General features: G+C 53.3%; 1 protein-coding gene across 3 annotated transcripts in view; it reads right to left on the bottom strand.

Annotated features, from left to right (window-relative positions):
- The window catches only part of ADAP1 (ArfGAP with dual PH domains 1), a 71,963-nt gene that overhangs the window by 41,153 nt on the left and 6,485 nt on the right, over nucleotides 1-24,325 (bottom strand). For 2 of the 3 annotated variants that reach the window (XM_060125225.1, XM_060125226.1), the window contains exon 1: nucleotides 20,106-20,356. The exons of the other annotated variant lie outside the window; for it this stretch is intronic. In XM_060125225.1, the coding sequence (XP_059981208.1) occupies nucleotides 20,106-20,187 (82 nt within the window). In that variant the 5' untranslated portion in view covers nucleotides 20,188-20,356. Of the gene's footprint in view, nucleotides 1-20,105; nucleotides 20,357-24,325 lie in introns of those variants that run through there. 3 annotated transcript variants of the gene reach the window in all.

Here is a 24,325-nt window from a genome sequence, read left to right as displayed (position 1 = left end):
CCCGGTCCAGGAAGATCCCACACGTCGCGGAGCGGCTGGGCCCGTGAGCCGTGGCCGCTGAGCCTGCGCGTCCGGAGCCCAGCCCGTGCTCTGCAACGGGAGAGGCCACAACAGTGAGAGGCCCGCGAACCGCAAAAAAAAAAAAAAAAAAAAAAAAAGAACTATTCAAACTCAGTAACAAAACAACCCAATTACAAAAATAGGCAAAAGATTTTAACAAACACGTGATGGAAGACGGCAAATAAGCACAAGGAGGATGCTCCCCATCTTACGTCATCAGGGAAGCAGGGCTGACTGCGCAGGACCCGCGGGGGCTTGTGGGGTGATGGCGGATACTTCTCCCATATTCCAAAGGGGTGCGTTTTGTCCTCTGTAAGTCACACCTCAATAAACGTGAATTTAAGAAAGATGTGTCTACAACCCCGGACCTGTCCCAACAGACAGGAGAAGCAGCATGAGTCAGGGCTTCCGCCCCCTGCGTCCTGCCCTGAAGGGGCAGCCACCTGCTCCCTCTCGAGGGGTGCGTCCCCCAGAGTGACGTCCAGCTGGCACCCGGGGGCCACATGGGCCGATTCAGAGGCCTGGTCTGTCCTGGGCGTCCTGCAGATCCTCACACCTGCAACGGTGTCCTCGGGACTCAGCACCTGCCGCCCGGCCTCCTGCTGGTCGCTTCAGCCGCTGTAACAGCTCTACGGCCTCACCACACTCACGGCGCAATGACCGACCATGTTACCTTGCCGCTCCTCTCCGCTCCCTCTGAGGCTGTGTCCTGCTGTTAGTCCAGTTCTACACAATAAGGCAAAAAAAGCCCAGAGAGGGTCGGATGGTGTCTGAGGTCACACAGCGGCCAAGCTGGGATCAGAGGGCAGGCACATGTCTCCCACCCTCCACCCCAGAACCACCTTCCTGGTTCAAAGAAGGTGGGCGCGAGGATGTGTATGGGTGGCCGGCGCCCATGGGAGCCCCAGCCCAGCATCCAGGCTGGTGAGGAAGCCTGTCCATCATCTCGGGAGGTGACTACCCCGCTGCCCCCTCCTGGGGCTCCCCCAGGGGCTGGCGGGGAAAGGCGAGAAGATGGTTTGAAACAGGTTTGAAGCAGGAGGCGTCCTGACCCCAAGCCCAGCCTGCGCACCGCAGTTCGGGAAGCCCAGAGTCCGGGCCTGGGGGAGTCCCCCCAACCCTGCCGTCACGCGCGGCTCCACGGCAAGGCCAGCGGGAGAGGAGAGGCCTGCCTCTGCTCGGGGGAGGCACCGGCTGCTCCCCGCCTGCCCAGCGCACAGTGGGCCTGCAGTGCCCCCGACGCACGGGTCACCCTTGTCTGTCCTCTGCCCCTGCAAATTGCTGCAAAAATCCTAAAGGCAGTGAGAAGGGCACCAGTCCAGGGCCTGCCGGCCCAGCCCACAGACCACCTGCTGCTCTCAGGACTCACCGTCCCGGAGGGCCGGTCAAGCAGCACATGCCAGGAACGGCACCCCTGGGCGCCAGGCCTTTGGGCCCCGGGAGGGCTTTCCAATCAAGAGCCCCTACTTTAAGGAAGTATTCAGACCCTGGGAGGCGAGTTCTGGGGGTAACTCTGAGAAACAGTTTAAGGTCCCTGGGGTCAGGCAGAGTGACCGCCCCCCAAAGCCCCCAAAGCAGTACATGGAGACCCGTGGGGTGTGCGGGCCCCTCGCCGTGGCCCTGCAGGCAGCTCCAGGACAGTCTCCTGTGTGTCCATCTGGTCGATTAATGGATTAACTCTCCCTGCGCTGTGCCTGCACTTCAGCTGATCGGTAATTCACTAGACGCCAGCTCCTCCCTCCTTCCCACAAAAGGCTCTCAGCACAATCTCGGGCAGGAGGGCCGCCCCGGCCTGTCCACTGGGGATGCCGACCGAGGCCAAGGACCTCCGGGGTGGGCGCATGTGCACGCGTGCAGCGGGGGCAATGAGGGGCTGGATCATGGTTGGCAGGAGGTCCCCAAGGGAGGGGCTGGGTGACCTTCAGCTTTCCTAGTGGACAGGCTGTTCCCGCAGGCTTCCCTCCCAAGCCGCTGGGGCACAGCCAGGTCCACCCCATCTGCACAAGCCCCCCTTCCCCAACAGGGCCAGGAGACAGGCACAGGGCTGGGGTGTCCGTGTACATGCGAAAGCCCCACATTCCTGAGCTCAGAGCCCCGGGGGTGGAAGGGGGCCCATGGCGGGAGGAGAGCTGGTAGGGGTACCCCAGCACCAGGACCCCCTTAGTCCCGGGCAGGAGGGCCCCACCCCTGGTCCGGGCTCCACTCTGGCTGCACCCCGTCCCTGCAGGGCAAGGGGCCGCCGAGCCGTCCAGAGCCTGCCCTGCCCCTCTGTCTACTTCTGAGCACCCAGGACTCAGGGATTCCTTGCCCAATGGCCCGGGCCACGGGGTGGCCAAGGGCATGGGCTGGTGTGGGTGGAGCGCACAGGGCCCTGCAATAAGAGGGGGCGGGAGAGGGGCCAGGCCTGAGTCTCCACGTGCACTCCTGCCCCGGCCCCTCAAGTGCCAGGGCTGCTCTGTGCTTCTCCAGGCTCCTGCCGCACCCTCTCTGAATCAGGGTGACGGGACCTGCCGCCCAGCAGGCTGCTCCAGGCCGCCAGCTTCCGCCCGGCTCCTCTCCCGTCTTCTGCCCTCCCTCTGCCCCGGCTCTGCCCGGCTTTCCCCTAGGGCACTCTCAGTGACTCAGCCCCCTGACTACTTCCGTCTCCAGGAGCCCGACCGAGGCCAGGTGAGACACGTCCTGGGGCTGAGCCAGCAAGAGCAGGTGTGTCCCTCGGCCAAGGCCCAGCAGGGGGAGGAGGGTGTGCAGCGGGACCTGTCAGTGGCACGGTGGGTCTGGCCGAACCCTGTGGCCCGGCTCCAGGGACCTCGGCCCCCGCAAGGCAGAGGAGGGCCGAGTCCTGGTGGGCACAGCCAGGCAACTGGCTCTGGGCAGAAGGCCCAGTGGCCGCCTAGGGGCCCACAGCCTGTGCCCACCGCCCATCACAGTTACTCATCTGCTGGGGCCGGGCCCTCCCCACACGTACAGCGCCCGCCCTTCGCCTCAATCCGGGTCCCACGCCCCGTTTCCACTGTTGGCGCTTCCCAACACACAGTGCAGCCTGGGCTGTGTTTATCCTGTCTCCCGCTGGAATCGAAGCTCCGGGAGGGCAGGCAATTGGCTTCTGTGCCTGGTGGTTCCCATCGCCAAAGCCGGCACCCTGTATACAGCAGGCGCTCAGTGAATACCTGTGGTTCACACCTCCTCTCTCCCGGCCCCAGTGCCCAGTCCACTGAGAGGCAAGCACGGGACCCAGCCTCGCTCAGCCTCCCCTCCTGAGCCCTCCCCACCTGCCTGGCCTCGTTCCCTCTTCTCTCCCGCACCGTCCTTCCCCAGCTCTTCCATCACTCCGGCCAGCACCACGCACACTGCCAAAGTCCCTCTCTTGGCCCCGAGGAACCTTCCAGACGCCCCCCATCCCTCTCAACCCCACCGCTCCACCACCCCCATCGCAGACCCCTCTGGCCTCCGTGGCACTGACCCCATCCTTCCTGGACCAGGCAGCCTCTGGCCAGGCCGCCTGCCTCCCAGGGGTCCTCCTGCCTTCCAGGCCGCGTGCGTACCCCTCCCCGCCAGGCACCCTCCCGGCATCTCATCTGGTCTCTTGGCTGTGAAAACTGTACTTTGAGCTAGACGGAGGCGGTGGTCACACAACCTGGGGATGTTCTAAATGCCACTGAATTGTTCACTTTTAATGGCCAATTTTATGCTATGTGAATTTCACCTCAATCAAGAAAAAGAGAAAAGGAAACAGTTACACCCAAACAGTGACACCCCTCCGGCTATTTTCTGCCCGGTCTCTACCTCTGCCCTCCTTCCCCCAGGGCCGTCCGGGCGCCGGGCTCGCGCCTCCACTCCAGGTCTGTCGCGGCCTCTAAACCAGCCCCTGGTCCCCAGCCCACCTCCCCAGGCCGGCCCCAGCCGGCGACGGCGCCTCACCCTTCCTTCAGCCTCGGCCCAAAGCCGGGGCGCCCTTGCCCCCCCCGCCCCGTTTGCCAGCAAGCCCTGCTCCCCAGACTCCACAATGCATCCGGGACTCGATCATTTCCCACCACACCACCGTCACCTCCAGTCTGGAGGATTCGTGAGCATCCTAACAGCCTACCTGCTTCCATCTCGCTTCTGCGCCTCGGGCCCTCCGTCCCGCTCTGAGGCCCCGCCTGTGCCCCCGGTCAGGGCCCCTCTGAGCTCATGCCTCCTGCTCTGGACACACCGGCCTCTCGGCTTCTGGCCGGCCCGGGGCCACAGCAGCTGGCGGGCCCACCCGCTTCCAGAGGAGCCATGACCCCCGGGGGACCCCAGATGACCCTGGTGCCCGTGCTTACCCACCTGTCCCCTCGTCACATCCCAGTAACACCCTCCTCCCAGTGACCCCCACCCAGACCCCAGCCGCACCCAGGGCCACACCCTCACCCTGTCACCACAGAGGCCGCCGCTCCCACTCAGGGGCCCTGTTCCGACCCGCCTGCCCTGCACCTCAAGAGCACAGACCCCGAGTCTCCACCGCCCTCCCTCTGCTGCACAACGCGGGCCGCCTCTCACCCACCAAGGTCTCGCCCGGGGGCGCCCCACGCACAGGGAAGGGCCCAGCCACGTACAGGTGCGCAGGTTGACCCAGGACCATGCATCACGAGGACATCCAAGGGCATGTGGCCAGGGCCCCCCTTCCCGGGGCTTCCCGCATCAGAGCCGCTGCTTCACGCTCTCCTCCCCGCCCACCCCTCCACCTCACGCCGGGGACAGAGGCGCCCCCGCCGCCTCCTGTGCTCCCGGTCCCACCTGTGTCCACGGAGGTCTCGGCTCCTTTCACAGGGTGACTCCAGGCACTGCCGCCGGCTCCCACCATCCCGCCCCGTCAGCCAGCAACCCCTGAGCTGCCCCGCCAGGGCTCAGTCCAGTTTGCTCTCTTCTCTGACCCCTTCGCACGCAGGCGTCCCCTTCCATTGTTAACAGCTGTCTTCACGGGGGTCTCCACCCTCCCCGGGGGTCCCTCACCATCTCCTCTGCTGGTGCGGCTCCGGCAGGGAGTGCCCAGTGCCCACACCTGTCCTCCACCTGTCCTCCCCGGGACCCCAAAATGTGGATCAGGCTGCTCCCCACCAAACCCACCCCAAACCCGTCATTAGATGAGGTGACCCTTGCACAAGGTGACCCCACGCTTCCCCTGTTGTCCCAGAGCCTCCCTGCAGTCAACCCCCCGCCTCCAGCTCCCTAGAGAGGCCAGGCCTGGACCCAGGCATCTGGGCAGCTGCTCCGAGAGTCCAGAATGCTCCTCCTCCAGATTCCTGCAGGCCCAGCTCCTTTTCACAATGCAGGCCCCAGGCGGCCCATCATCCTCCCTGCCCGCTCTTGATGGGCAGCCAGCAGTGCTCACCACTGCACTAGCCACCCTCTGCCCGTCCCGTCTCTGCATGGGACCGCTTGCTCACCATCCGTCCTCCCCACAGAATGCAGACACATGAGCAAACAGCCCGGGCGACGGCACAGGACAAGGTGCTCCTGCACACGCATGGGATGGGGTAAGGGGGCACCCGCACTGGAGTCCGGGGTGGTCGGCCAACTGAAGGCTTGGCCCTCACAGGCCTCTGGGTCCGTGGGCAGAGCCACGCAGCCACGAGCCACCTCTGCAAAGTGGCAGGATGCCGCGGACCAGGGTCGGGGGCCAGGTGAGACTGGCTCACGGCTGTCCACCTCTGGGCCTGGATGGAGTGCCCATCCCGGAGAAGATTCTGGAAAGATGGCTGGGCAGGAAGCACCAGAAACCTCTCCCCCCACCTGGAAAACGACGGTACTGGCAGAATCTGACTGACGTAACAACTGTTGAACTCCAGAGCCTGTTGAAGTCTTACAACTTCCAGGGGAGAACGTGGACATAAATTGCAGTTAATTCCGCTCAGTCTCAGCTCTGAGCACAGCAGGCCGCTGGGCATGTGTCCTAGGTGCAGCTGGTACTCAGTTCGCAGGAGCCAGGGTGAAGAAGGACCCTGTCCCTCAGATGTCCGGGATCTGTGCTCTGATTGCTGCTTCTGACCGCAGACGCGCAGAAAAAGGGGGAGGCGGCCTTCGCTGCAGCCCCTCCCCCTGCATCTCAAGACCTCCCAAAGACTTAAAGGGCCAGCACCAGCTTTCCCCCTTCATTTGTGCTTTCCCCCTTTTGGGAGCCACTCATTAAAGACTAGGACATTCAGAAACAACTGCATATATGAGGAAATCTAGAAAGTGACCACGCATGACCAGAGGAAGGCTTAGAAAAGACCTGAGAAGACATTAAATTCACTCCTCAGGCTGATCCACAGCACAGACACAGCCTATAACAGCCAGGGGAAAAAAACAATCACAAAATAATAGCAAACCCTGCGGAAGGGGCAGAATCTGATTTCCAGAGGCACCATATTATTAGATTCAAATGCCCAGTGTTCAACAAAAAACACAAGGCACACAAAGAAACAGGAGCGTATGGCCTATCCAAAGGGAAAAATAATTAAACAGAATGTGTCCCTGAAAAAGACTTAATGGCAAATATACTAGACAAAGATTTTATAGCACAGCCTTAACTATGCTCAAAGAACAACAGGAATATGCAGAGAAAGTCAAGAAAACAGTGCATTAATATAAACAAAGTAGAAATATCGACGAAGAGATAGTAAGCTAAAAAGAAATAAACAGACAAAAAACCTGGAGCTAAAAGTACAGCTGAAATGAAAAATTCACTAGAGAGATTCAAAGGCAGATACGAGCAGGCAGAAGAAAGAATCAGTAAACGTAAAGATATGAGAATAGAAATTATTGAGGCTGGGGAGGAGAAAGAAAAAAGATTGAATAAAAGTGAGCAGTGCCTGAAGAACCTGTGGGACATGACGAAACAGAGCAACATATGCATTATGGGAGTCCCAGAGGGAGAAAAGGCAGAGAAAGAAACATGCAGAGAAAATATGTGAAGGAATACTCACTGAAAACTTCACAAATTTGATGAAAGACATGAATATAAACATCCAAGAAGCTCAACAAACTACAAGGAAGATGAACTCAAAGAAGCCCAAACTGAGAAATATTATAACCAGACTTTCAAAACACAAAGAATCTTGAAAGCATCAAAAGAAAAGCAACCTGTCACATACAAGGGATCCTTGAATAGATAACGAGCAGACTTCTCATCAGAAATGTTGGAGGCAAAAGACAGCCAATATATTCAAAGTGCTCAAGGCAGGGGGGGGACCTCTTAACAAAGACTCCTCTATCCAAGCAAAACTGTCCTTCAAAAGTAACGGGGAGAGAATTCCCTGGTAGTTCGGAGGTTAGGACTCCGCGCTCTCACTGCCAAGGGCCTAGGTTCAATCCCTGGTTGGGGAACTAAGATCCCACAAGTCATGCAGTGCGGCCAAAAAAAAAAAAAGTAAGGGGGAAATGAGGACATTCCCAGATAAACAAGAGCTGAGGGAGTTCGTGACCACTAGGACTACCTGCAAGAAATGCTCAGGGAGTCCTGTAGGTGAAATGAAGGAACACTAGATGGTACCTCAAAGCCATGTGGAGAAACAAAGATCTCAATAAAGGTAAATACGTGGGCTATTATACAAGCCAGTATTGCTATAACAATGGTTCGTAACTTTTTGTTATCTACATGATTTAAGAGACTAATACTTTTAAAGGAAAAAACATTAATGTTAAAGCTGGCATTACTGTAACTCCGGGTTGTGATTCCAAACCTTGTTTTTTACATACTTTAGGAGATAGTGCATTTAAAATAATTAGTAGTTTATGTTTTAGGGCACACAATGTATAAAGATATCATTCTGCAACATCAACAACTGAAAGAGGTGGAGACGGAGCTATAAAAAAGCAGAGGTTTTGTAGGTTATTAAAGTTAAGCTGCTATAAATTCAAATTAGAATGCCATAACTTTAGAATGTTAAATGTAATTCCCATGGTAACCACAAAGAAAATAGTTATAGAATATACACAAAAAGAAATTAAGAAAAAATTAAATATTTCACTAAAAAAATAAACATAAAATATGACAGGAATGCAGGAAATAAGGGACAAAAAAATCTACAGGGCATAGAAAACAAATAGCACAATGACAGAAGTGAGTCCTTCCTTATCAGTAACTACTGTAAATGTAAATGTATTAAACTCCCAATCAAAAGACAGAGATTGCCAGAATGGCGAAAAACACATCATCCAACTGTATCCTTTCTCCAGGAGACTCACTTGAGATCCAAAGTCACAAACAGGTTGAAACTAAAAGGATAGAAAAAGATATTCCATGCAAACAGTAAACAAGTTAGAGGAAGAGTGGCTACACAAAACAGACTTTAAATCAAAAAAGGCTACAAGAAACAAAGAAAGACATTATATATTCATAAAGGTTCAATACAGCCAGAAGATATAACAATTATGAATATTTACATAGCTAATGACACACCATCAAGATACATGAAGCAAAAACTGACAACTTGAAGGGGAAAATAGGCAATTCTACAGTAACAGTTGAAGATTTCAATATTCTACTCTCAATAATGGACAGAAGAACCAGACAGAAGTAAGGAAACAGAGGACTTAACACAATAAGCCAACTAGACCTAACAGACACACAGAGAACTCTCCACCTGACAGCAGCACACGCGTTCTCACAAGTGCACATGGGACATTTGGCAGGATAGACCATACCTTAGGGCACACATTAAGTCTCAATAGATTTTAAAGATAGACATCATACAAAGTATCTTTTCTAACCACCACGGGATGAAGTTAGAAATCGATAACAAAGAAAACTGTAAAATTCACGATTTTGTGGAAATTTAACAACACTCTTTAAACAACCAATGGATCTAAGAAGAAATCATGATGGAAATTAGAAAATACTTAGAGATGAATGAAAACAAAAACACAACATACTAAAACTTATGAGATGCAGCAGAAGCGGTGCTAAGGGGGAAATTTATGGCTATAAATGCAGACATTAAAAAAAAAAAGATCTCAAATCAGTAACCTAACTTTACAATGTAAAGAACTAGAAAAAGAAGAACTAAATCCAAAGCCAGAGGAAAGAAGAAAGAAATAAAGATTAGAGCAGAGATAAGTGAAATAGAGAACAGAAAAACAACAGAGAAAATAAACGAAGCCAAATGTTGGTTGTCCAAAAAGATCAACAAAATTGACAAAAATTCAACTAGATGGACGAAGAAAAAAGATTCAAAATACTAAAATCAGAAATGAAAGTGGGATGGACCTAGAGATGATCATACTAAGTGAAGTAAGTCAGAAAGAGAAAGACAAATACCATATGACATCACTGACATGTGGAATCTAAAATATGACACAAAAGAATATATCTACAAAAGAGAAACAGACTCACAGACGTAGAGAACAGACTTGTGGTTGCCAAGGGGGAGGAGGGTGGGGGAGGGATGGCATGGGAGTTTGGGATTGGCAGATGCAAACTATTACATATAGGATGGATAAACAACAAGGTCCTGCTGTAGAGCACAGGGAACTATATTCAATATCCTGTGATAAACCGTAATGGAAAAGAATATGAAAAAGAATACATATACACACACATAAAACTGAATCACTCTGATGTACATCAGAAACAAATAAAACACTGTAAATCGACTATACTTCATATAAAAAGATAAACTTAAAAAAAGAAAGAAATGAAAGTGGGGATATTATTACCAATTCTACAGACATAAAAAAGATTATAAGAAAGTACTGTGAACAACTGTACACCAACAAAGTGGATAACTTGGATGAAACAGACAAATTCCTAGAAACACAAAACCTACCAAGACTAAATCAGGAAGAAATACATGATCTGAATAGACCTATAACTAGGAAGGAGATTGAATCCACAATCAAATTCTCCATACAAAGAAAAGAACTGGACCTCACGGCTTCAATAGCAAATTCTGCCTAACATTTAAAGAAGAACTGACACTGGGGACTTCCCTGGTGGCACAGTGGTTAAGAATCCGCCTGCCAATGAAGGGGACACAGGTTCGAGCCCTGGTCCAGGCAGATCCCACATGCCGCGGAGCAACTAAGCCCATGCACCACAACTACTGAGCCTGCGCTCTAGAGCCCGCGAGCCACAACTACTGAAGCCCACGTGCTTAGAGCCCGTGCTGCGCAACAAGAGAAGCCACTGTAATGGGCAGCCCGGGCAGCACAACAAAGAGTAGCTCCCGCTCTCCACAATTAGAGAAAGCCCGCGTGCAGCAACAAAGACCCAACGCAGCCAAAAATAAATAAATTTATTTAAAAAAAAGAAGAAGAAGAACTGACACCAATTCCTCTCAAACTTTTTTTTAAAAAATTGAAAAACTGAAGATGAGGGAACACTTCCTAACTCATTCTATAAGACCAGCATAAACCTGATACCAAAGACACTATAAGAAAACCACAGACCAATATACCTTATGAACATTGGTGCAAAAATCCTCAACAATGGGCTTCCCTGGTGGTGCAGTGGTTGGGGGTCCACCTGCCAATGCAGGGGACACGGGTTCGAGCCCTGGTCCGGGAGGATCCCACACGCCACGGAGCAGCTGAGCCCGTGTGCCACAGCTGCTGAAGCCCACAGGCCACAACTACTGAGCCCGCACACCTGGAGCCCAAGCTCTGCAACGGGAGAGGCCACCACAGTGAGGGGCCCGTGCACTGCAGTGAGGAGTGGCCTCCGCTTGCTGCAACTAGAGGGGGCCTGTGTGCAGCAACGAAGACCCAACACAGCCAAAATAAATAAATAAATAATTTAGGAAAAAAAGTCCTTAACAAAATACTATCAAACTAAATAGAGACAGACTCAGAGATATACAGAACAGACTTGTGGGTGCCAAGGGGAGGGGGCTGGGGAGGGTTGGATTGGGAGTTTGGGACTAGCAGATGCAAACTATTATATACAGGATGGATAAACAACAGGTCCTACTTTAAAGCACAGGGAACTATATTCAATATCCTGTAATAAACCATAATGGAAAAGAATATGGAAAAAAAGAGTGAATGGTTAAACCTGGGTAATGGGTATATTTGTATATGTTTGAAATATCCATAATAAAAGGCTTTAAAAAGTTTAAAAAAACACTATCAACCTGAATTTAGTACCATATTAAAAGGATTATATACCATGACCAAGTAGGAGTTATTCCTGGAATGAAAGAACAGTTCAATACATGAAAATCAATCAATGTAACACATCACTTAAATAGAATAAAGAGGGGAAAAAACACATGATCATCTCAACTGGTGCAGGAAAAGCATTTGAAAAAAGTCAACACTCTATAAAAACAATCAACAAGAAAGAAATAGAAGTAAACTAACTCCACATAATAAAAGCCATATATGAAAAACCCACAGCAAACATAACAGTCAATGGTGAAAGACTGAAGGCTTTTCCTCTAAGATCAGGAACAAGACAAAGTTGCCCTCTGCACCACTTGTGTTGAACACAGTACTGGAACTTCTAGCCAGAGGAATCAGGCAAGAAAAAGAAATTAAAGGGCTTCCCTGGTGGCGCAGTGGTTGAGAGTCCGCCTGCCGATGCAGGGGACACGGGTTCATGCCCCAGTCCGGGAGGATCCCACATGCCGCAGAGTGGCTGGGCCCGTGCGCCATGGCCGCTGAGCCTGCGCGTCAGGAGCCTGTGCTCCGCAACAGGAGAGGCCACAGCAGTGAGAGGCCCACGTACCGCAAAAAAAAAAAAAAAAAAAAGAAAGAAAGAAAAAGAAATGAAAGACATCCAAATTGGAAAGGAAGAAGCAAAATTATCTCATTTGCCAATGATATGATCTTATATGTAGAAATTCATAATGACTCCACAAAAAAGCTGTTAGAACTAATAGACAAACTAAGCAAAGCAGCAGGATTCAAAGTTAACACACAAAAATCAGTTGCATTTCTATATATACAGAACAATTTGAAAAGGAAATTACAAAAACAATGCCATTTACATTAGCATCAAAAAGAATAAAATATTTAGAAATTATCTTAACCAAGGAGGTGAAAGACTTGTACAACGAAAACTACAAACATTCCTGAAAGAAATTAAAGAGGACATAAATAAATGGAAACACATCCCATGTTCATGGACTAGAAGACTTAATATTGTTAAAATGTCAACATTACCCAAAGTGATCTAAAAAGTCAGTGCAAACCCTACCAAAATCCCAAAGACTTTTTTGGCTGAAATAGAAAAACCCATCCTAAAATTCATAGGTAATCACAAGGGACCTCCAAAGCTATAGTAATCAAAGCAGTGTGGTATTGGCATAAAAACAGACAAATAGACCAATGGAATAGAATACAGAGCCCAGAAATAAACCCTCACATATATGGTCAAATGATTTTTGACAAGGGTGTAAAGATCAATCAATGGGGAAAAACAGTCTGTGCAAGAAATGGTGCTGGAACACTGGATAGCCACATGCAAAAAAGAATAAAGGTGGACCCTTACCTAACACCATGTACAAAAATTAACTCAAAATAGATCAAGAACCTAAATGTGAGACCTAAAACCATAAACTCTGAGAAGAAAACATGGGACAAAAGCTTCATAACACTGGATTTGAAAATGCTTTCTTGGCTATGACACCAAAGGGCACAGGCAAGAAAAGAAAAAAATAAGCAAATTGGATTTCACGAAAATGAAAAAAAATTTTTTCTTTTTGGTTGCGCTACACGGCTTTGTGGGATCTTAGTTCCCTGACTAGGGATTGAAACCAGGCCCTCAGCAGTGAGAGCACTGAGTCCTAACCACTGGACCGCTAGGGAATTCCCTCATGAAAATATTTTATATTTTGTGCATCAAAATATACTATCCATCGAGTAAAAAGGCGACCCACAGAATGAGAGAAAATATTTGCAAATCATATATCTGGTAAGGGATTAATGTCCAGAATATACAGAGAACTCCCCAAACTCAACAACAACAACAAACAACCCAATTTCTAATGGGCAAAGAATTTAAAAAGACATTTCTCCGAAGAAGATGTACAAATGGTCAATCAGCACACAAAAAGATGCCAGCATGACTGATCATTAAGGAAATGCAAATCAAGACCACAGTGAGACACCACCGCACACCCACTAGGATGACTACTAACCAAGAAACAGAAAACAAGTGTTGGTGAGGATGTGGAGAAATTCGAACCCATGTGAACCGTTGGTGGGAATATAAAATGGTACTGCCACTTCAGAAAACAGTACAAGATTACTCAAAAAAATAAAAACAGAATTACCAAGTGACCCAGTAATTCCACTTCTGGGTATATACCCAAAAGAACTGAAAGCAGAGTCTTGAGATGTCTGTACACCCATGTTCATAGCAGCATTATCCACAATAGCTAAAACGTGGAAGCAACCCAAGTGTCCATCTGTGGAAGAATGGATAAGTAAAATGTAGTCCATTCATACAACGGAATACTATTTGACCTTAAAAAGGAAGGAAATGGAAATCAAAAGAGAGTTAGGATAGCTATACTTAGAAAAAATACTCAGAAAAAACAGGCTTTAAAACAAGTACTGTAGTAAGAGACAAAGAACGTCATTACGTAATGATAAAGAGGCAATCCAACAAGACGGTATAACATTTGTAAATATTTAGGTACCCAACATAAGTGACACCTAAAACTGTAAAGCAAATATTAACAGACCTAAAGGGAGAGATAGACGGAAATGCAGTAACAGCAGGGGACTTTAACACCCACTTTCACCAATGGTTAGATCATCCAGACAGAAAATCAACGAGGAAACACTGGCTTTAAACAACACGTTAGACCATGGACTTAACAGACATACATGGGAAATTCCATCCAGAAGCAACACAGAATACACATTCTTAAGTGCACGTGGAACATTCTCCAAGACAAATCACTTGTTAGGCCACAAAACAAGTCTAATTTCAGAGGACTGAAATCACATCAAGCATCTTTTCTACCCACAAGGGTATTAACCTAGAAGTAAAAAAACTGGACGACTTGGAAGAAATGGATAATTTCCTAGAAACATGAAACCTACCAAGACTGAATCATGAAGAAACAGAAAATCTGAACAGACCAATCACTAATAAGGAGATTGGATCGGTAATCAAAACCTCCCAGCAACCTAAAGTCCAGGACCAGAAGGCTTTGCTGGTGAATTCTACCAAACATTTAAAGAAGAATTAATACCAGTCCCTCTCAAACTCTCCCAAGAAACAGAAGGGAACACCTTGAAACTCATTTTACAAGGCCAGCATCACCCTGATACCAAAACCAGACAAAGACACCACAAAAAAAGGAAGTTATAGGCCAATATCCCTGATGAACAGAGATGCAAAATCCATAACAAACTATTAGCAAACTAAATTTAATGATGCATTGAAAGGATCATATACCATGATCAACTGAGATTTATTCCAGGGATGCAAGGATGGATCAACATTCCCAAATCAATCAACGTGATCCACCAAATGAAGAATAAAAATCGTGTGATCAGGAACAAAGACAAGGAAGCCCGGTCTTGCCACTGTTATTCAACAAAGTATTGGAAGCCCTAACCAGAGCAAATAGGCAAGAATAAGAAAGAAATGGCATCCAAATAAGAAAGGAAAAAGTAAAACTGTCACTGTTTGCCGATGACATGATATAAAATACGGAAAACCCTAAGACGCCATCAAAATATTAGAACTACTACACGAATTCAGTAAAGTTGCAGGGTACATAATCAATATACAATAATTTGCTGCATTTCCTTACACTAATAAAAAGAACTAGCAGAAAGAAAGAAAGCAATACGTTTATGATTGCATCAAAAAGAATAAAATACCTAGGAATAAATTTAGCCAAGGAGGTGAAAAACATGTACACTGAGAACTATAAGACACTGATGGAAGAAACTGAAGAAGACACAAATGAATGGAATTATATTCTGGGCTCATGGATTGGAAGAATTAATACTGTTAAAATGTCCCTACCCCCCAAAGCGATCTACAGATTCAATGTAGATATCTACAGAAATCCCCATCAAAATTCCAATGGCATTTTTGACAAAAACAAACCATCCTAAAATTTGTATGGAACCTCAAAGAAGCCCAAATAGCCAAAGCAATCTTGAGAAAGAGGAACAAAGCTGGAGGCATCATATTTCCTTATTTCAAACTGTATTAGAAAGCTATAGTAATCAAAACAGTATGAGAAAAAAGTATGGTATTAGCATAAAAACAGACACACAGATCAGTGGAGTAGAATAGATGGCTTAGAAATAAGCCCACACATATACAGTCAATTACTTTACAACAAAGGAGCCAAGACTATATAATGGATAAAGGACAGTTTCTTCAATAAATGGTGCTGGGAAAACCAGACAGCCACATGCAAAAGAATGAACTCGGACCACTGTCTTACACCATACACAGAAATTAACTTGAAATGGATTAAAGACCTGGATGTAAGACATGGAACCATAAACTCCTAGAAGAACACAGACAGTAATAAGCTCTTTGACGTCGGTCTTAGTGATGATTTTTTGGATTTGACACCAAAAGCAAAGGCAACGAAAGCAAAAATAAACAAGTGGGACTAAAAAGCTTCTGCACAGCAAAGGAAACCATCAACAAAATAAAAAGGCAACCTATGGAAGAAAATATTTGCAAATCATATATCTAATAATGGGTCAATACCCAAAATAATAATGGGTCAATACCCAAAAAGAACTCATACAATAGCAATAAAACGAAACAACACACTTCAATTAGAAAACGGGCAAGGCCTCCGAAGAGACATTTTTCCAAAGAAGATATGCAGATGGCCTGGTACATGAAAAGATGCTCAAATCACTAACCATCAGGGAAATGCAAATCAAACCCACAATGAGGTATCACCTCGCACCTGTTAGAATAGCCATCATCAAAAAAAGACAAGAAATAACAAGTGTTGACAAAGACGGGGATAAAAGGGGACCCTTGTACACCTGGGTGACAATGTAAATTGATGCAGCCACTATGGAAACAGTATGGACGTTCCTAAAAAATTAAAACTAGAACTTCCATACAATCTAGTAATTTCACTTCTAGATATTTTACTGAAGGAAATGAAAACAAATTCAAAAAGCTATCTGTACCCCATGTTCATTACAGCCTTATTTACCATAGCTAAGATATGGATGACTGGATAAAGAAAATGGGATGTATAATATATGAATATTATTCAACCATAAAAAAGCAGGAAACCTGGCCATTTGTGACAACATGGATGGATCCTGAGGGCATTATGCTGATAAAATAAACCAGACAGAGAAAGACAAATACTGTATATGCAATCTAAAAACAACCCAAACCTCAAACCAAAAAAACCCCAAACTCACAGATACAGAGAACAGATTGGTGGTTGTCAGAGGTAGGGTGGGGTGGGTGAAATGGGTGAAGGGGGGTCAAGAGGTACAGACGTCCAGTTACAAAATAAATGAGTCCTGCGGATGTAACACACAGCATGGTGTTACAGTGAAAAACACTGTGCTGTATATTTGAAAGTTCCTAAGACAGTAGATCTTAAAGGTTCTCATCACAAGGAAAAACTCTGCGTGTTGAAGGGTATTAACTAGGCTTACCATGGTGATCATTTCTCAACACGTACAGATACCGAATCACTACGCTGTACACCTGAAACTAATATGACGTGACAGTCAATTATAACTCAATTTTTTAAAGAAGGTAGGAAATTCTGACACTTGACACAACATGATAAACATTGAGGACATTATGTTCAGTGAAATAAGCCAGACACAAAAGGACAAATACTGTGTGATTCCACTTATGTGGGTCAAATTCATAGAGACAGAAACTGGAAGGGTGGGGGCTGGGAAAGAAGAGGGAGTCAGTGTTTAATGGGGACAGTTTCCGTTCTGCAAGATGGAAAGAGCTGTGAGATGGGTGGTGGTGATGGCTGCACAACAATGTGAAGGTACTTAACACCACCGAGCTGCACACTGAAAAATAACTTTTTTGTATATTTTACCACAATGAAAAAACAATTGAACCCAAAACCCAAGTGGGCTGCTGCTCCAGGGAGCAGGGACTGCCTGCCCAGCCCACTCCTCAGCAGCCCCCTGCCAACCACGCTCTCAGAGGACCCTCTCCCAAACTAAGCCAAATTCCCGAAATTCCTCTCTGCCCAGGTTTACAGCGATGTCTGAAAAGTCACCTCGGCCTTGAAGCCTTCCAGGGTTGAGGGAGGACCTCCCGCTCTGAGTTCACCGCCTTGGTCTTGCAGGCAGTTGCTCCAGTCCTGGCAGAGCTGCGAGGACGGGCCCCCAGGGCCACTCACACCCAGACACCCCCGGTCCAGGAGCAGCAGGGTCTCCACACCGCCGTCCCAAACCATCCGTCTTCTCAGGAAGCTCTCCTTAACGAGCCCAGACCTCACCGCCAATCAGAAGGCCCACGTGTGCTCAGAGGTGGTTCTGCCTGGCGCTCTAGGCAATCCCAAGGTCCAGGTGACATGCATTAAAGCCCCACAGAATGATCACCCCCACCTCAGCCCAATGAAAGAGCTGACAGGCCATGTCCTTCCTGGGCATCAGACCTGAGCTTCAAAGGTGACACTGTCATTTGTCCCAACTAGGCAGGTGACTCAGAGGAAGTAAGAGGCACAGCCCCCTACCCACACCCTCCAAGGTGGAGGACACCCCCCACACCACCACCAGGCCTGCAACGAGAGCAGCCTCTCTGGAAGCTGTTAGACAAGGCCCTGTGTTCAAGGGCAGGGGACCCACTCTTGGAGCAGACAATGGGAGGATCTGGGAGCAGGTCCCATGGGGGCTGCAGCCAACCCCAGACTGCGTTCCTCCCAGCAGCCCTTGCATGGCCAGCTGTGAGGTCTTCCCAGATCTGCTCTGGTGGTTAGGGGGGCCAGGGACCACCCCGTGTCCTGTGGTGCAGAGTGCAGGCCGTGGGGACCCTCACCCTTGAGGCACCCAGCTCCTGGTGGGCTGCAGTTGAGAAGAGCAGCCATGAACCAGTCCATGTGACGGTGTTCTGTCCCCCCTCCAGCCCCCATCAATGCCAGAGTGGGCCCGAGTTGCCTATCTGGGCCACAGCAGGGATGGGAGGTCCCAGTGACACCCCACAGTGGCACAGATTATGGACGGACCAGCGGGGCTCTAGCAGAGACCATGCGCGGGCATCACATGGGGGTCACGGGAGGTCAGGGCAGGAGAGCCGGTCTGCCTTTGAGGCCCCATGTCCCCTAAGACAGCTCAAGTTCTCAGTCACCCCAGCTGTAAAATGGGGGCAACGGCCCGTATCTTGTCTTGTCAGGCTGCCAGACAAGATGAGGCAAGATGCTGAGGTCATGGACCGAGTCTGAAAAGCAGAGGCGGGCCCTACGCCAGGGAGAGCCGGCGACTCCTGACCCCCTGTACCTGCTGGAGGGCCACACCCCTGGACCGAGTGGGTGGGTGGGCACGGCAGCTGCAGGGCCCACCACACCAAGGAAGCCCACTGTCCCTCCTGCCAGGGAGGCTCTGGGTCCAGAGAAGCCCCCGCTGGGCAGGGTGGCCAGGAAGGGGAGGGCCGGGGCCAGCTCCCCACTGCCCGGGCCCCCAACGCCAAGCCTGAGAGCAGAACATGCTGACCGCCCTTCCTCACCAGACTGCTCCCTGGCACGGCCGCTCTCCCGACAAGTGGAAACACAGGTCTGGGAGAGGGAGGTGGGACGGCGGAGCGGGCGAGAGCAGGCTCGGAGGGGACGGTGCTGCCGCCTCACTGCACAGACAGGCGAGGCAGGCCCTCAGGGCGGCGGGGAAAGGCCCTCAATCTGCCGCCCCTCTGGGACACTCCAGCTCTGGCGTGGCCTCTCGAAGCCACACTGCAGCTGCCCAGCAGATGCCCAGCACTCGGCAGGGGCGGGGGCTGCGCTGGGGACCCCTCCTAGCCCAGCGGGCGAGCAGCAGAGGAGAGCTGGGGGGGTGTCCTACTTGCGGGGTGTCCAGAGACTGTGTCTCAAGCAGGAGTCTCAGAACAAATGCAGAGTCTTCCCACCTTCCCCCCCGGGGGCTCGGCCACTCCCTGCTGTGGTAGGTTTGTTCTGAGGGGCTCAGGCTAGGAGCCCCCAGTGGAGCGCCCCGTGTGTCCCCGCAGAGCCTGGGGACAGCGCCTGAGCTGAGCCGTCCTCCCTGCTGGGGGCCTGAGCAGGTGAGCCTCTCGGGGCTCTTCCACCCCCCACCGCAGCGAAGCCGCGCCAGGGGCTGCCAGCCCAGAAGCAGGGCGCCACTGGTCCGAGAGCAAAGCCTTCTCTCCTCCTGCCAGTCCCAGCACACGTAGCCCCAGGGCTCTGGCGCCTTGGAAATCAACCCATAGCGGGCACCACCCAGGAGCAAAGTCTAGGAGATGCCTGCTGGGAGGATGGGGTGCAGGTAGCCTAGTGCTTGTTCCGAGCTGCACCTGCCCCTCTGCCCCACCTGAACTGGCCACCTGCCCCAGAGCAGTGAGGCCGGGTGGGGGGAGGGGCGCCCGTTCCCACGGGGTCCACGTGGAGGCGGCAGGTGCTTCCTCCCCCTGCCGCCGGGTGCAGGGCTAGAGGGGGGCTCCAGGCGGGGGCCCATGACGTCACCCGCAGGTGGGGGGCAGGGCCAGGTGGAACCCCACACCCACGCACAGAGGCCCGCGGCCCGCTTGTCCGTCCCCTCCCTGCAGCCGGTCGCCCGCCGCGATTTCCTCTTTCTTTGCGGAGCCCCAGGTTTCGCAAGGCGGCGGCGGTCCGCGGGTGACAGCGAGACACGCAGCCTGGGGGAGGGGAGGCGGAGACACAGCCGCAGGCCAGGGGCCGTGGGCGGGCAGGCGATGTCCGGGTCCCGGCAGATGCCCTCGGGCCCGCGCCCCACCCGAGCGGGGACCAGGCTGCGCTGCCCGCGCCCCCCCCAAGCAGGCGCCGCAGCACCCCTCCCCGACCCCGGGGCTGGCATCCAGGCCGGCACCCACCCCGGGCCGCATCCACTCGGGCCCTCCCCCACGCGGGCCGGCCACTACCCGGCCCGCACCCACCCAGACCCCCAGCTACCCCGGGCGCAGCCAGCGGGCCCGCACCTACCCGGGGCGCCGCAGTCCGCGCAGCGCGCGTTCGCCGGCCGCTGCAGCAGCTCCAGCACGGCCTTCCGCCGCTCCTTGGCCATGGCCGCGTTGCCGCCCCCCGCGACGCCGGGTGGGGAGCGTCCGCCCCGCCGCGCTAGGGCCCCGCGCAGGCCGCCCGCCGCCGCCGCCCCTGCGCCATCCTGAGCAGCTCAGCCCGCGCGCCGGTTCCGCATTCCTGCCGCCCGGCCCGGCTCCACCGCCGCCGCTCTCGTCGCCGCCGCGGCAGCCGAGCGTGTGCCGGCGCGGGGCCCGGGGCGCACGGCGCGCTCTGGCCGGCGCGGCCCGCGGGCGGCCCCCAGCGGCGCGGGAGGGCGGGCAGCCTCCTCCCGCGCCGGCCAGGCGTCCCAGCCCGCGCGCCCGGCGTCCCAGCCCGCGCGCCCGGGAACCCGCCCGCCCGCGCGCCCGGGGACCCGCCCGGGGAGGTCTGCCCGCCGCCGCCGCCGCCGCCGCCGCCGCCGCCGCTGCCGCCTCCGCCCACCCTATCCCATCGCAGCGGCCCACCTGCCCGAGCGAGAGGCCACCAGCCACAGTGGTGGGGGGCTTGAGGGAACCGAATAACCACAGGCCTGGGTGGGATCATCCTTCGGTCATTTGGGCCCCAACAGCGCCTGGACACCTACTGTGCGCCCAGGGGGTCAGCACACCAGGTCCAGTGGGCACGCTGGGAATGCCTGTTGGAGGGAGGGGTGTGTGCCCAGTGCTGGGGGCCGGGGCTCACACCATCCCTGCCCTGGGAGGAGATGGCCGGCAGGTGACAAGGCCCAGTGAGTGCGGTGGGTGCTCAGGCTGGAGAAGGGCCCCCGCCGTCCACCCCGCAGAGACAGGACAAGGGGTGGGCCGCGGTGCTCCCGATAAAGCCCGTTCTGAGTCAGGAGGCCAGGACCGAGACACAGGGAGGGAGGGAGGTGATGCGCCCCCCCACACCGCATTTTTTCAAATTCTTTTCATTTTCTTCTTAAATTATGAATGCAACGATGCATCTTGTTAAAAACAAATTGAAACAGTACCAGACTGAATCTCCCCACCTCCACCCCCGCCCCGGCAACTGTGAGCCAACCATTGTTAACACCATTAGCATCCTTCCAGAATGGTCCTCGGCCTGTTAGAACACCAAGGGAGTCCCTATTCCTCTGGTCTGCTGCTGGGGGTTTTGGGTCGGTTTATTTTCACTGAGTAAACCGTACGTGCCCCTTTTCGAGTCCATACACACAGATCTGCCCCTTTCTTTCCCAACGGCTGCGTTCTACTCAGAGCTGAACAACGACTTGTTCCCCAGGGACTGGCTGAGGGGCGGGCGTCTTCCATCTGCTGGGATCACAGTCGGACGCTCTGCAATCGTCTCGGGTGGGTCCACATCCGGCAGTGGCACCTCTGGGACAAGGGGAAGAGCATCCCAACTGGTGACAGGCCTGCCACCTCGCCCTCCGTGGAGGCTGTGCTGGTGCCAATTCACCAAGGCCTGGCCCCTGCCCGGCCCCCAGCCGCCCACTCTGCCCAACAGCAGGGACGCAGCCCTTCTAGGGCCTTGTGGGAGGGATGGGTGGCATTTTCATCTCTGGGTCCCCGTGCCAGGGTCAGAATCTGCCACACAGCAGAGTGGAGCACGTCACTGAAGACAGGCTGACGTCAATTACAACAACAGCTACTCTACCAACAGCACCAGGCATTAGGTCAGACCCCTCACATGTGTTTTCTTATTTAATCCCCATTTAAAGATGGGGAAACTGAGGCACAGAGCAGTTCAATCACACCCAAGGCCGCACGTGGCTTCTAGGTGGAAGGGCTGGGATGAACATACAGCTCGGAAACAAAGAGACACCCCACTCCTCAAGCAGGGCAGGGTTGCTGAGGGTCCAAGAGGGGCAGGGAAGCTACAGGGGCCTCAGAGTAGGGCAGGTGCGGAGCAGGCAGGGCTGAGCGCACAGCCACGCCCTGTTTGGCGGTGGGTTGTTCACTGTCTCTGTATTCCCATCCGGCTAAGGAGGTGAAGATACTGTCCAGGTAGGCAGGAGGAAGTGAGAATTCAAGAAACAGACTCTTAAAAGAGGAGACAGGCAGGTGAAGATCTGCAGCGCCCCCCACCCCCCCACGCCCAGGCTGGAGTGAAGGCACGGGGTGCAGTGGGGCTGGGGTGCAGGGCTCAGGACTCACAAAATTCAGAAGGTGACAGGCAGCCCAGGGTGGGCCACAGCCAGACACAGGCTGGCCCAGGGTCCTGGGGCTGCTGGGGGCCAGACCCCAGGGTCCCCGAACGGCCCTGGGGGTCCGGCTCCTGTTCTGAGGGGGATGGGGACGAAGGAGAGTGACCACTCTGTCTGCTTTTGGGGGGGCACACGAGGGTGAGTGGGGAGACAGCTGTGCTTGCCTGGGTGTAGGGGACGGGAAATGCCCGGGACTCAGGGCTTCGTGGCCCGAGGAAGGCATTGGGGATGGTGGGGCCGCCAAAGCCCACAGAAGATCCAGGAAGGGGTCCACTCCAGGGCTGGGGACAGAGTCCAGGGCAGTCGACGCCGAGGCAGCTACAGCGGGTGGGTTGCCCAGGAGGGGGCCGGGGCCCGCTGGGCAGCAGCACCAACGGCCTGGGCAGCAGAGGGCCGTGCAGGAGGTGGGGAGATGGCCACGAAGACGGGCGGTGGGGGGGGGAGGGGAGGGCCCAGAAGTTGAGGTGGGAGGGCCGAGGGGGGCTGCAAGGCGGTGGGGGTGCTGGCAGGCAGAGGACCAGCACCGGGGCGGGGGTGCAGCAGGCATCCTCATCCCCACAGAGGGCAGTGCAGCCCCCAGCCACCGGCAGCTGTCCCCAGACTCCTAAGGAGCTTCTGTAGAGCAGGTGGGTAGGCACCCCTGCCCGGACGGGGAGGGGACACGCCAAGTGCAGAGGTCGCCAGCGGCAGGGGCACAGCGATGCTCAGAGCTCCCTGGCTGACGCGTGTGCCGGCCTTCTGGGCAGCCGCGTCCTTCCTTCCATAGGCCCCTCCCCTCGACAGCATTCTCGCAGCGCCTGCTGTGTGCAGAGCCCTTAGCAGCTTGACCCGTCAAGTAGGGGAGAAGACGGGGAGCCCCAGGCTGTGCCCAGCACCCCTGGCCTGAGAGCCGGGTTTAGGAGGAATTAGCCCCAGCCCTGGCACGGGGGTGGGGAGAGTGGGCGCTGCCTTCCAGCCCTTCCCTGGACGCGCTGTGCTCGGGGGCTGAGCAGCCACTAGGTTCCGGGGTGGCGCTGGGCGAGAATGGAGCAGGGCAGGAACCAGGCCAGAACCCTCCTGGGGCCTCGCAGGGCTGCAGAGGCATCCCTCCGCCTGCGCCCACCCTCCTCCCCGTGCCTGCTGAGCCAGACCCAGAGGGGACCCCCGTGGGTCTTCCCAGGAGCGGGGTGGCTGGGGATTTGGGGTCAGCCCTCCACTGGGGGCTGAGGAAGCAGGCACCCCCCAGAAGGGTGGAGATGGCACGAAGATGGTGGCGAAAATGAGCGACGGGGACACGCCTGGCCACGAGGACCAGCTTCCTGGTGTGGCTTGGGACAGTTCCTGTTTTAAAGCCCTCACCCAGTGCAACTCCTGAGCCTCTGCCCTCAGCCTCCGGCCCCACCCCCAACAAAAAGGATCTTTTTTTTTTTTCTTCACCAAGAGAAACACAGAAAAACCCAAAGGAAAGGGGACCCTTGGTACAGCAGGGCCACTCAGGAGCTTTGCGTGTGCTTAACAGACACAGGTGTGGAGGCCCCTCCCCACCCCAAGGCCAGGGGGCAGCAGGGACAGGCCCCTGGGACCAGGACGGTTTCTCCATCTGAGAGCGGCACCGGCCCTGGAGACCCCCTGGGAAGACAGGGTCTCAGGGTTGTCCCCAGAGGTGACATGTGGGGTGGGGTGTCTGTGGGGGCAGGGCGCTATGGGTTGTTTAGTGGGTTTGGGGACATTTAAAAATATTTTTTGCTTGGTGTCCCTAAGAGAACCAGCATCTTGCAGGAGGAGGAGGGTGGAGCATCTCTCGGGCTTGGAGCGAGGCTGCCAGGACGTGGCTTCCCAAAGGCAGTGAGCACGGGCGGCCTGGCTGGGGCAGGGGTGGGAGCCGCAGGGAAAGGTCCCAGATGCAGTCTGGGGAGCCCGCAGCAGCAGCAACGTCCAGCCGTGGATCTGCAGTTCACACACAAATCAGCACAACTCAAACTCACTGACAGGGGCTCCC

The sequence above is a fragment of the Lagenorhynchus albirostris genome, chromosome 15 (genome assembly GCF_949774975.1).
Source record: "Lagenorhynchus albirostris chromosome 15, mLagAlb1.1, whole genome shotgun sequence".
NCBI lineage: Eukaryota > Metazoa > Chordata > Mammalia > Artiodactyla > Delphinidae > Lagenorhynchus > Lagenorhynchus albirostris.
This window is presented reverse-complemented; position numbering and strand designations above follow the sequence as displayed.